The sequence below is a fragment of the Sorex araneus genome, chromosome 2 (genome assembly GCF_027595985.1).
Source record: "Sorex araneus isolate mSorAra2 chromosome 2, mSorAra2.pri, whole genome shotgun sequence".
NCBI classification, from domain to species: Eukaryota; Metazoa; Chordata; class Mammalia; order Eulipotyphla; family Soricidae; genus Sorex; species Sorex araneus.
Window position 1 is genome coordinate 292,010,395 of NC_073303.1, and position 13,076 is coordinate 292,023,470.

The 13,076-nt window shown below is 47.1% G+C and overlaps 1 protein-coding gene across 5 annotated transcripts in view; it reads left to right on the forward strand.

The window, feature by feature from the left end:
• Nucleotides 1-13,076, forward strand: part of DGKG (diacylglycerol kinase gamma) — a 242,530-nt gene that overhangs the window by 154,313 nt on the left and 75,141 nt on the right. For all 5 annotated transcript variants that reach the window (XR_008628503.1, XR_008628504.1, XM_055126218.1 and 2 more), the window contains one exon: nt 5,966-6,056. Coding sequence is in view for 3 of the 5 variants with exons in the window: in XM_055126218.1 (XP_054982193.1) it covers nt 5,966-6,056 (91 nt within the window). In the remaining 2 variants the exon portion in view is untranslated. The remainder of the gene's footprint in view (nt 1-5,965; nt 6,057-13,076) is intronic.

A 13,076-nucleotide genomic window follows, 5' to 3' on the forward strand; every position in this document is an offset into this window, starting at 1 on the left:
TTTACAAGACCAAGTCAGAATTTGAATTCAGGACTCCGTGATTTCATTCTAGGAATCACTGCATTAGACCACACTGCCCTCTTTTATTATAAGCCATTGGAAATGGCCCACGTTGAGCCTGAAGTAAAAAGAACCTGTAGAGAAATTGTTTGTGTCCCAAGAATGGCATCCAGCTTTCCTGTTTCCTTTCTTTGGCTTGAGCAGTTGGCCCAAGGAACAGAAATCACTTTTCTGGGTGAGCCAAGACATAGAAAAGTGCATGGAGTTCTAGGTGGATCCATTCTGGTCTCCCTGACTATCTGAGGCTGCAAAGATACAAGACCAGGAGGTGACACAATTGCATTTGCCATGTGAACTTTACAACATTTTGGGGTAGAGGATAACGTTCTCCTTTGTAGAAGGATAAATAAATGAAAGTTACAAGAACTTAAATAGCTAGTCCAGACAGTGAGTGACTCATCCAATTCAAACAAGCATTCCCTTGCTCAATGGTTGCTGGCAGGGCTGACTATCTTCATGAAAAGATTGTGTATGCAACCCCTCACAGCCATGGTCCCCAAAGGCATCCATTTAACAACCTGGAGAAGGAGAATCACAGAAGTCTAGTAAATGTAATTGGAGTAAACATCCCACACCAACAATCTGCAAAAGTATGCAAAGATAGGGTAGCTAGCTAGCAAAGTACAGGCTCTAGGGACAGACAGGGTTTGAGCACCCCATGCACTTATGCATTCTGAAATCTTATGCAAGTAACTTATCCTCCCCACGTCTTAGTTCCTTATCTGTAGCAATAGCATCTACCATTATAGGGTTCTTCAGAGACTTAAAAGAGATAACATACAACTTGAAAAAGTTTCACATAGTGCCAGGGAGATGGTATAGAGGTTAAGGTGCTTGCCTTGCATGCAGCTGATTCCAGTTCAACCCCCAGCACTGTGTATCTCCCTCCAACACAGCTAAGATGATCCCAAAGCACATAGCAAGGAATAATCCCTAAGCATTGCCAGGTGTGGCCCCCAAAGCAATAAAGTAAAATAAGAATGCTTCACATAGTATACAAATATAAAATGTTTCACAGAGTGGAAAAACAAAGGGTCATGGGAATGGAATGCACTTCTAATTAAAATATGCCTGAGTTAAAAGAGAAATAAAAGCTCTTAGGTTGTGATGGACTGGAGAAATAGTGCAGCAATTAGGGAGCTTGCCTGGCGTGTATCTGACTCTGGTTTGAAACACCAGCATCACATACAGTCCCCCAAACATAGCCAGGGACCACTCTGGAGCACAAAACCATAAATAGTCTTTGAGCACTGCCAGGTATGGCCCCAAATGCAAAAACTCTTAGATTTTGAATGGATTTCTATTGGTCAGAGATAAAATGTTAGTATCTTGGTGTAGTTTTTAAAGAATATAAGTTCAGGGGCCGGAGCGACAGCACAGCATGTAGGGCGTTCGCCTTGCACGCGGCCGACCCGGGTTCAATCCCCGGCATCCCATATGGTCCCCCAAGCACCGCCAGAGTAATTCCTGAGTGCAAAGCCAGGAGTAACCCCTAAGCATCGCTGGGTGTGACCCAAAAAGCAAAAAAAAATTTTTTTTAATTTAAAAAAAAAATAAAGAGGGCTGGAGCGATAGCACAGCGGGTAGGGCGTGTGCCTTGCACGCGGCCGACCCGGGTTCGATTCCCAGCATCCCATATGGTCCCCTGAGCACCGCCAGGGGTGATTCCTGAGTGCAAAGCCAGGAGTGACCCCTGTGTATCGCCAGGTGTGACCCCAAAAGCAAAAATAAATAAATAAATAAATAAATAAATAAATAAATAAATAAATAAAAATAAAGAATATAAGTTCAGTGAGCAGAGGTTGCTGGTTCTCTTAGTCATTGCTTATTTCCAGGCTCAACCCAGTTCTGAACTTGTTGCCAGGTGTGAGGTGTTCTATGGATATATGACGACTGAATGGATGGATGTGTGCATGCATGAATGTATGTATCATGGATGAATTAAAATAATTTATTACTAAGAGAAGCACCACTGAAGAACCATGCGCCTCTCACAGTGAATGGCACCCGTCAGTTATCATGTGGTCCAAGACAAAAACTTGGATGTCACCCTGACTACTCTTTTTTTTTTTTTTAATATCTTTTTTTTTTTTTTTTTTTTTTTTTTTGCTTTTTGGGTCACACCTGGCGATGCACAGGGGTTACTCCTGGCTCTTCACTCAGGAATTACTCCTGGCGGTGCTCAGGGGACCATATGGGATGCTGGGATTTGAACCCGGGTTGGCCGCGTGCAAGGCAAACGCCCTACCCGCTGTGCTATCGCTCCAGCCCCGTGACTACTCTTTCCTAGTCACTCCTTACAACCAACTTGTCCTGTCAGTTTCACTTCCTAAATATTAGCGTGGGAATTCATTCTCTTCTCCGTGTTGTTACTCCCTTTGTTCAGGCCCTTTCTAATTATATCCTGGATTTCTCTACCACCTCCAAACTCCTCTTCAGGCTTCTGATCTGTAGCTACTCTTTTCAATCCACTTTTCACACTTGGGATGTGGAATGATCTTTTAAAAGCATAGATCTGATCAGGCCACGAGTACCACCACTGCCCCACTCCGCCCCCTACACACACACATATGGATGGTGCATGACACACTATAACCTTTAAGATAAATCCCAAAAACTTAAGCATGGCATCATCAGTCTTCATAATCTTGGTTCTTTCTGCCTCTCCAGCTTTTCCTGGAAAATCCCCAGCCCTTGAATTCCAGGCAGTCTCCAGAAGACCTGTGTTATCTCTTGCCCTATGTCATTGCCTTGTCTTCTTCCTCTACCTCGAATACTCTTTCCCACCTTCTCCTCTTCTTCCATATCCTTCAGAGCCTGACTGTTTGTTGCTTCCCAAGGATGCTTTCTCTGCTTGCTCTGGCTCTACTAAGAATTGGTTGTTCCCTCCTTCTGAGTACTTAAGTGCTTAGGACTTCATTCATGAACCTGTATGGTTTCCTTGTCTGTGCTTTCCAGGTGCCTGGCTCAGTGAGTGCTATTTTTTCCCTCTCTCATTGTACTGAATACATCCCTCATCCCCACCCCCACCTGGCTGTGGAACAATGAAAGTTTTTCAAATTGATATTTTATCTCTCACCAAACACTTTATTAGAAGTATATTATTCTCAATCACCATTACATCTTTGAACAAATGTGTGGCCAGTGAAAAATAATAAAGCAAAGTTTAGGGTGTGGTCTAGGATTCTGGAAAAATATGTTTCATTAAACAACGTGGAGAGCAGTATATGTTTTTAGCCAACAAAGGAAGGAGATGCATGATCTGACAAACATAATTACATTTATGTTTCCGTTCCAGAACATTTTGGATACATACTGGCTACTCAACCTGATCATTGCTTTTTGCTTTACTGGGTAATTTCCAAAATGCCTGCTCAAGACATTGAAATGACAATAAGGAGTTAACTGGCTAACATTCCTGGGGAGCTCACTGTGTGCAAGCATTACATGAACAGCTTTGCCAGCACCTCATGCCATTTTCTCAACTACCTTTCAAAGTGGATCTTTTTATTTCCTCCATTTTACAGATGAGGGAATTGGAGCCTGAAAAAGTTAAATAACTTACCAAAGGTTACAGAGCCCACACTGGCCATTTAGCTAGCAACAAGCAAGCCATCCGCGTGATCTTTGCAGCCATTCTTCGATACCAACATAACCATGACATTTTAACCTTATTAGATCATCAGAAGAGCCACTTCAAGCAAAAAAATAGCTTGGGGCTTCCGGAATTTTTATTAAAACTCTAAATCTCCTGGCAGTAGCTTGCAGAAGTCATGATTCAGAGCAGCAGTGATATTTGAAGATGGGATCACATGCGGGTCTCTGGGCTCTCGAGACTCTCCCTACTGGAAAGGGGTGCTCAGCCTTGACATTTATGGCAATCTGTGTTTTTCCCATTCCTGAGTCTTTTACCATCATTGTCTATTGAAAGGCACTGGCTCACATTGGATGGTCCCTGAGGAGTCCTCCCTTTCAGGTTTAATCAGTCTCTCCTCTTCCGTAGTTGTTATTTCTTTGGGATGTAGAGAAATGTTTGCCAGTGTCCTAACAACTATCCAACTGCGTAAAGATCCCCTGAGCACTCAAAAAAATGTATTTCTTAGGCCTACTCCCACAATAGTCACTGAAACTATCTCCAGATTGCAGCCAAAATGCAGCCTTTTAATCACACTTTTTCAGAATTTTTTTTAATTGATTCTAAAGGTGAAAACCACTAACATCCTTTGTGGGGATTCACCACAACTCCAAGGGTGATCCTCAGAGTAATGTTAGCAACTTTTGTTAGGAAACGAGGACTCTTGAGTCCTCCTCCCAAACACTGTAATGAATTCTTCTTGTGATTGATAGACACGTCACATGACTTCAGAGAACCAGAGATCTAGAACATTTCCCAACATTTCAGTGTGCGTAGAAAGCAACATTTGTAAAGCCCACTGAAATATAGGTGGGGATGTTAGCTAGGTATCAGAGCTCAGCTTGCCCCAGACCCCATCTGGCTACCCAGAAAGCTAAGAGATGTTTCTTAGGCTTCCAGCTCTACCGGCGGAAGAGCACTAGTCTACTTAAAATACACCTTTTTTTTCTAAATTTCTTTCTTGCGGCATAATTCCCCAGGTCTTGCTTATTCTTATTCTTTTCAACACTTGTCATTTCTTTTCACACATACTGAGTCACAAAAGCTACATCCCAACCTACTAGGTCTTAGAAATCTTGTTGCAATGAAAGAACACAGCCTCATCTTGAAGTTCTTGGTGGTTTCTGAAAAATGCAGGGAGAAGAGTTCTGTCTGTTGCCCTGAACCCTCATTTGCTAGGGCCTAAGGGAAACTAGGAAGAAATAAGAGCCCTCTTTGCATTGCAGAATGTTCTTCCCTTTTGGTCCACAAATCGGTAACACATGTGTAAGGTGGCTTCCTCTTTCCTGAGTGCCAAGAAGAATGTGATTTCATTCAGGCCTCCCTTAACAAAAATCTGTCAACTCATAAGCTGGACAGGTGTCCCTTCTCTTAGCCAGACCCCTGATAACGAGATGACAGTTGGGATGGAAGGAATGAGAGACCTTCAGAAACACTTCCTGATGACACCACTTGATCACAGCAACCAAGAGGAGTCAGGACACACCATCTGACTTTGCAAAGCCCCCAATTCCACGGGAACCCCACTGATTTTGTTTCCCTACTGAGAAAATGTTGGAAAATGTTCAAGGTCAAAATGCTGATCTTACATGGAAGCAGATGTAATAAGTTCTATCCCTAAAAGGAAAATTTGTCATGGCCTGAGTATATATATGAGGAAGTGGTAGAAGGGGGCTACTGCTACCAACCAATTCACCTTGACATTCTCTTTCACTTGCAAATATATGTCTGATTCTCCCTACTCTGCTTTCCCCATTAGTGTGTGGACAAGGTACATATGTGTTAAGTAGTTTTGTGTGAGGTTATCTCTTCTCTATCTCAAGATGTCCATTCCTCAGGTCTCAAAAAGTCTGATTCTCCCTTTTTATCACTACCATATCTGAGAGGGATATACCTGAAGTTTCCTAGCATTTATAGTGGAAAGAACAATCACTAGAGCATGCTGTCACTTGCTATCTCCAGTTGATAATCCCGAAACTCTTCCCTCGGTCCAGATAGAGGGGCCCTTTCTCTTGCTCTGGACAGGAAGCTCAAAGAGCAGGTGGAAGTTTACCCAGCATATCCAGAATATCTAAGAAATGAATGGGGTTTCCTCCGAGTTCCTATTGAGATTGGTTAAAAAAAAAAATCCCCAATCATTTGATCAACAAGTGCTGAAAATGCACTATTGCGGGATGCTAAGGGTTGAGTCTTGCAGTCCCAATACTGTAACTCTTCCCTGCGGTCATTTCAAATGAGAAATACTGAGCTTCTCTCTGCTTCTTGGTCCAGGATGAAGAACAAGTTGTGGTACTTTGAATTTGGCACCTCGGAGACCTTTGCAGCCACCTGCAAGAAACTCCATGACCACATAGAATTGGAGGTGAGTTCTCATGTAGGGTGAAGGTTTCTGGGCGCTCAGTTCTGCTCCCTAACTGTCTCACATTCTCAGGACATGCTCCCCTGGATGCCTAATTAGTGATCCAGAGAGCGATCATTGATTACATCACCGTCTTTTTCCAAAATCCTTTTCCATCCTTCCTCAGTGAAGACTCCAGGTGCTGAACCAGCCTGATGTGGCCTGTCCCAGAAATCCTTGAGGCTCAGAGGACCCTGGACCATTTCCAGCCCTCTTCCCTCTTCCCACCACAGCCTTACAGTTCCCCATCTTCTGAGAAGCTGAGATTTAGGTGCCACCTGCACAGGTGGAGAGCTGGAGTAGAGATGATGCCCCAAGCCTGGTAGAAGCCTGAGGACCGAGGAGGAGGGTCACGGCTCATGTGAAGGATCACATACCTTTTATGTGTGAGGCTCTGGGTTTGATCCCTGGCACCACATGGTCTCCCGAGTACCCCTAGATATGCCCCGTACCCACCAGCTCACTGCACCCCAGCTCTCACAACCACTGCATGTTGCTGCCCCAGGCTATTCAGGCTCTTCTTTTATTGGGGGGGGGTTATAGCTGCTCTCAAGAGCCCCCAAGCTCCATGCTCTTCTGTCACTGCTTTACAGTTCATCATTTTCACACAAAGCATTCTGCCTTTTCACATTGCCTGGGGCCCCTTAAACGAGGAGCCAACCCCACTGGGGCACGTGTGGGCATATCTGGCTGTCTGCCTTGGACACTGATTTGCCTGTGGGTTGCTTCCCTCCCGGGTTGAGTCGCTGCCCCCTCTCCATCCCTGCCCACTCCACCCCACCTCGACTTGGTCTGGGTTGCTGGGGATGCCATGAAGTCGCAGAGCTTCTCTGGCCTAGCAAGCTCCGCTTTTGCAAGCGCTGGGGGCCCACAGGCCCTGCCACAGCCCCCCACCACCTCACCCCCCACCCACTCACCCACCCCCCTGCCCACGGGAGGAAGTCCTATGCTTTGCTCCCTCGGAGGAAAACAAGTGAAGGGGGCGCGTGGGGGGAGCGCCTCCCGGCCCCTTTGCTTGGCCTGGCCCCGCAGAGACCCGCGGCGTGGGGAGGGCAGCCCCGCCCGCGGAAGGGAGCTGCTGGCGGCGAGTTTGCACAAACAGAACAGCCAGCCAGCGATCCCGGCTTCTCCTTGACTCATCTGCCTGACGCTCCCGCAGACGGTTGCCGGGTTACCAGCCGGGGCGGGCGGAGCCAGGCCTGCTTCTCCCTGAACTTTTGGCTCCGCTGTCAGGGCGCGCAGAGGCCCCAGGGACAGGGGCTGCGTGTCCCCTGGCGGTGCCACCCACGCCTGGGCGCGGCAGGCGGAGGAGCCAGTCCGCCTTGGGGGGATGGGGTGGGGGTGCTATAAACCCTCTGCGACCCCCTGGACTGCAGTGAGGGGCCCGAGGGCCGGGAACCTGACCACCAGAGAGATGTGGGGACCTTTTCCGCGGGCATGGTGGTCTGCTGGGGTCTCTTTAAATAGCCCCCCAGTGAGGGACGCCCGGGTCTAAGCGGCCGCCAGCTGCAGGCTCACAGCGGCTGCTTGTTCTCCCTGCAGCTGGCCTTGAAACTGTGCCCAGAATAGAGCGGCCAGCTCCCCTGGCCACGGCCGCCCTCCCAGCCATGCCTGCTCTCCCCTCTGGGGCCAGGAGGCAGGGGAGGCTGGTGGGCTCAGAGCAGTGGGGGCTGGGGGGTCTCTTTGCCATGGAAGCTGGTGGCCTGGGGGAGGTGGGAGCGTGGGGGAGGTGGGCGGACTGCTCGCACTGAGGGTCTTTGGGGGCTTTCAGGAGCGTTTCCTGTTTTCCTTATCTCCTCATAATGAGCCTTTTTAGTACTGATTCATGAGGGGCAGGGTGGAAAAGCGGAGCATGTGACTGGCAGTTTCTGAAACCCCGCAGCACTGCAGCGCGGCGGCGGCGCTGTGTTTGCAGCCCAGAGCAGTGGGTGGACTGTGGTGTGTGTTGAAATGCAGAGGAGAGGGGCAGTGAGAGGGAAGGGGGTGGGTGTGTGAGTGGCAGGTGCTCAGAGACTGCAGTGCCCCGCGGGGAGGTGGGGGCCGTCTGGGTTCTGGTAGACCAGTGGCAGGAGCTCCTGTGTTCCCCCCACATCGCTCAGGGTCAGCGATCTGAGAACGACCCCACTCAGGGATTTGTTCTCCATTTCCCAGAACCCTAATGAAGACTTTATTCAGAAGTCATCAACTGTCCTAATGTAAGCTAAATAGTACTGTCCCCATTTCATGGAACAGTAAACTGAAACACAGAAGCTTTGAGGAGCTAAACCAAGGGGGAGGGGAAAATCACATGATTAGACTGATACAAAAGCCCAGTGAAGGGCTGGAGCAATAGTACAGAGGTAGGGCACTTGCTGAGCACCCAGCCAACCTGGGTTCGATTCCCAGCACTACCTATGGACCTCCAAACCCCGCCAGGAGTGAGCCCTGACTGCAGGAGTGAGCCCGGAGCACAGCTGGGTGTGTCCCAAAAGCCAAAAAGCAAGACAAAACAAAACAGAAAACAGTGAGGCAATGTATGATACATATTTTTAAATAAGGAAGTGAAAAGTCCTGAATATTTTCAGGAACTTGGCCAAGTTTTCATGACTGGGAACTGGTAAGAGGGAAGATTCTAGGTCTTCTAGGTTGGAACTCAATAAACAGAGATTTCCCTAACAAGTGCTAGAAAGAAACTCAGTGACTGTCTGCACGGAGTCTCTGTTCTTTCTCCTTCCTCCAGGGAGAGACCCTTGGGTTCCCTCTCAGCTCGGCTGAGAAATGTTTCAAAGGGTCGAGAAATACAGTCTTGACAGGAAGGAAGGAATTCAGGCTGGAGAGGAGAACGGAGCGGTAGAAGAAAACTTGCTCCAGGTTTACAAAAATGCTTTTCTATACATCATCTCATTGTATAATCAATCCCAGAAGATGCTGCATAATAATAACTAATGTTCCTGGGGCCCAGGGGAAAACTCCCGTACCCCTTTGGGGTCTTCTGAAACTGGATAAACAAAAGCATCCAACAGAGCAGTTGAGGGGAAAGGCCCAATCTAATAACATGTGTACAGAGAGTTTATGTGGTTGTAAATTCCAAAGCAAATGAGAGCCAACCAGGTCGCTCTGTCTTGGGCTAAGGGCTGTGGGGTGTGCAGGAGAAAGGAGAGGTTTCACATGATGAGCCATAGATAACGTCCAAGGACAGAGCCTTGCCTCTGGGTGTTTGCCTGCTGGAAGATAAGTTTCTCTGATTAAAAGATTATTTCTGGAGATGTCTCCAAATCCAGGTAGTCTGCATGCCTAAGTCCCAGTAACAGTTTCTCCTGAGGACCCCCAGGGCCTTTGTTCCACAGGCCTTAGAAACCTGTGCTAGAAAGGACCTATTCTAGACATCCTGGGAAAGCCTACCTGCACCTTTCGGGGGTTCAAAAAGTTCCTCACTTTGTGGGTGAGGAAACTGAGGCAGGGAAGTTTGAGAAAGCGTGCAAAGATAAGAAGTGCAGGAGACCATTCCCCCCCCCCTCTCTCTCTCTCTCTCTCTCTCTCTCTCTTTCTGTGTGTGTGTGTGTGTGTGTGTGTGTGTGTGTGTGTGTGTGTGTGTGACAGACAGACTGGTAAAAACATAGGTGGTGAAACTTAAATCTACATTGAGACTCTGAAGGGAAGGTTTCTATTAAGTCTCTCACATGAACACAGTTTGTTTCTCTGAGACCAGTCGCTAACTGAGAAGGGCTAAGAGACTTGAGACTTGGTCCCGTCTCTAAAATACAACCCTGGGGATAATACACAGGAGCTGATAAATGCTGTGCTCGCTTAACTAGTGAGAAGAAAACAGGATCGAAGGGGTCCTGATGTGTTGAGCAGGGGAAGTGACCCTCCCTGTGTTGGAGTCCAGGCAGAGGTGAGGTGACTCACCTCTAGATGATGATGGCTCAGGGGTGGACAGTTGGCCAGGGAGAAAGGCCTGGTCCAGACATCTACGACCCGAGGGTCGTCCCTTCTTGTCAGTTAGGTTAAGTAACTGGCTTGACAGATGTAAGCTCATCTATACAACAGAGAAAGGAGGTTGGCCTGCCGCCAAGGCTATCATTTAGATGAAAGTTTTTTAGCTTTGGTTGTTAAGTAATTGGCAGTCATGCAAAGTACCTCCCAGAATCTACAAAGACGCCCCGTGTTGGGGGGATCATAATCACCCTCCCAGAAAAGGGGGTAAAAAACTGAGGGGAAGTCAGACACTCACTGAGGTCCACAGCCTTCAGGAAGAAGGTCAGGCCCAGGTGGGCCCCAGTCCCGGGAGTCTCTGGGCTGGACTCCCCTTTCCCGCTGAAGCAGAGATCCTCAGTCCAGTGGGGGCATCTGGAAAGGCTTTGATCTACACACCTTTATTTATTTTGATACTTTAGATAACATCCAAAGCAGGCCCGAGATGTGTCTATACATCCTTGCAAAGGCACCTCCAAACGCTTCCTCTACAGAAATACCATGGAAGCAGGTGCTGACCTGGGTGCTCACTGCACCTTGTGAGTGGCGCCATTGAGAAAGCCTCCCGGTGCCCCCACGACTGCCCTCTGCCCTGGTCCAAGCCAGTCTCCCTGCGTCTTGGGGTCTCTGGCTTTCTTCCCTTGCAAAGGGCTCTTGATGTTCATTCTCATCAGATTTCACCTGAACCAACAGATGGGGGGGAGGGGAGAAGCAGTGAGTCACCTCCCTCTCCCTCCCCCCCTCCCCGGGGCCCAGAATAGTCTTGGAAAGGTTTGGAGACGTGAGCAGAGTTAGGTGGAGCCAACAGGCAGGCTTCAACTCGAGCACTCATTTGACATGCTGTGGAAAATTTTCACTTGACTGGCTAAAAATAAGAACTTCCAAAATTCCTTGATATTTTATCGAGGCTTTAAAACAATGTTTGCAAGAGAAGACTAGCCAGCTCCACTAATGTGAACCTCTGCATGGGGACCGTGTGTCCAAATTTGGAAGCTGCTCAAAAAAAAAAAAAATCTGTTATGCAGTGTATTTTAGGAATCTCAGCACATTAGTTCCCCCACCCTCTAACTGAGGATTTTTTTTTTAAATACAACAAATCTTTTGAGAGGAATCTATCAAATACTCTCATTTTCCCCCTCTGTTATAATGGATATCTGTTGATATTTTGTTTTAGTCCTTCCTAGTATTTCACAATCAGAAATAAAGCCTGACAGGTGAAACGGAGCCCCCCGCTTCCAATCCCTCCTCGCTCTGCAACCACCCCTTTTCACTTACCATGACTTTCTTGAGATTGTTCCATGTTGATGTTGAGGTTGATAGAATTGTTTCATTGCTTGTTTGGTGTTTTTGTTTGCTTAGGTGTTTTTTTTTTTTGGGTGGGGGGAGTGGGCTATACCCATAAGTGCTCAAGGGTTACTACTGGCTCTGTACTCAGGGATCACTCCTGGCAATGCCCAGGGGACCATATGGAGTGCTAGGGATCAAACTGGGGTCAGCTGTACGCAAGGCAAGCACCCTAACCACTATACCATTGCTCTGGCGCTTGTTTGGGTTTTTTTCACAGGGGGGGGGTCCAATCTGGCAGTGCTGGGTTCACCAGAAACAAACTCTGTGTTGCTGAGGGGGACAGGGCCATGCAATGCTGAGGATCAAACTAGAGCCCAAGAGAGCGTACCAGGGATGCGCACTATCCTCTGAGCCCCATCCCTGGCCGTGGTTCATTGCTTGTAGCTGGTGTTCTGTGCATGCATCTCCTCCTGTTGGTTGGGGTCTCTTGGGCACTACTGGTAGGAATGTCAGAGTTTTGGAGAGCTGTGGACAGCCTACTGAAAAATGCCATTGTAGGTTACACTACCCAGCGGATTCCTCCCAACTTAGACCGAAAGACTTTTCTTTAGGTGAGGTCACAAGAGGGTGAGCATAAGGCTACCATGCAGCCTCATACCATAAAATAGAATCAATCCAAATGACAGCTACTCTAATACTTTCAAAAGGCAGAATGAATGAAAGCGCTAAGTGCCACTGAAGGTATTGCTTTGAAATGGCTAGCTTAGATCACATGCATCTCATCTCCATTTCTTTTTCTGAATCTTCTGTTTTATTTATTTATTTATTTGTTTGTTTTTATTGAATCACCCTGAGTTAGAGTTACAAAACTTGCATGTTTGAGTTTCAGTCATACAATGTTCGAACACCCATCCCTCCACTTCATCTCAATTTTTAATGGTTTAACTTTGTGAAAGAGAGTGTGTTGATCGCTGTACTCTAGGTCTATAAGACTCCTGCTATGAGTCTTCAGTATGAGAATCTGAAATTCTAAAACTAACATGTGGCTCAGTTGTGTACATGTAGGGAAGCTTAACGATGCTTCACATTGTTTTAAGATTGGACAGATAGCATTAGCTACTCCAATACAATCAAGTGCCATTGTTATTCAGAAGATACAAGATATAAATCAAGCTGTGTGCGTGAAGCAGCTTGACCAGGCTCACACAACCAGTAAGTGGTAGGAGAAAATTCCAACAGAGGTCATTCTTTCATTCTGCCTTGGATTCACCTGCGAGAGTATGCATTCTCGATTAGAGAGGAAGAGATAATCAAGCATTTTAGCCTCTTTTGCCATCATCTGAACCAGTTTTTCTCAGCACAGAGTTATATGGTTCCCTGGAGTCCCAAAAAGATTCCAAGAGGACCCCAGGTGAAAAATCACATAAACTTTTATTCCAAGGGAGCTATAGCAAAAGACTAAAGTGCCAATGAGTAGGATAGGGGAGGGCTGTGGTCTGAGAAAAGGTAAAGAAACACTGATCTAAACTTTCTTAGCTTAGACAGGTAGAGCGCTCTAGAGCTTAGGGGAAAGAAGGTGGGCACCGACCATATGCTCAGTACATCCACCCAGTCACAGTGATCCTGTGAGAGACGAGATGAAAATATGTTGTGGGACACTTGAGAAGAACATTGGAAAGGGTTTAAGTTCTTAGAAAACAAAAGGTGGCAACCTGACTCAGCAGCAAGCCTTCGAGGGAAAAG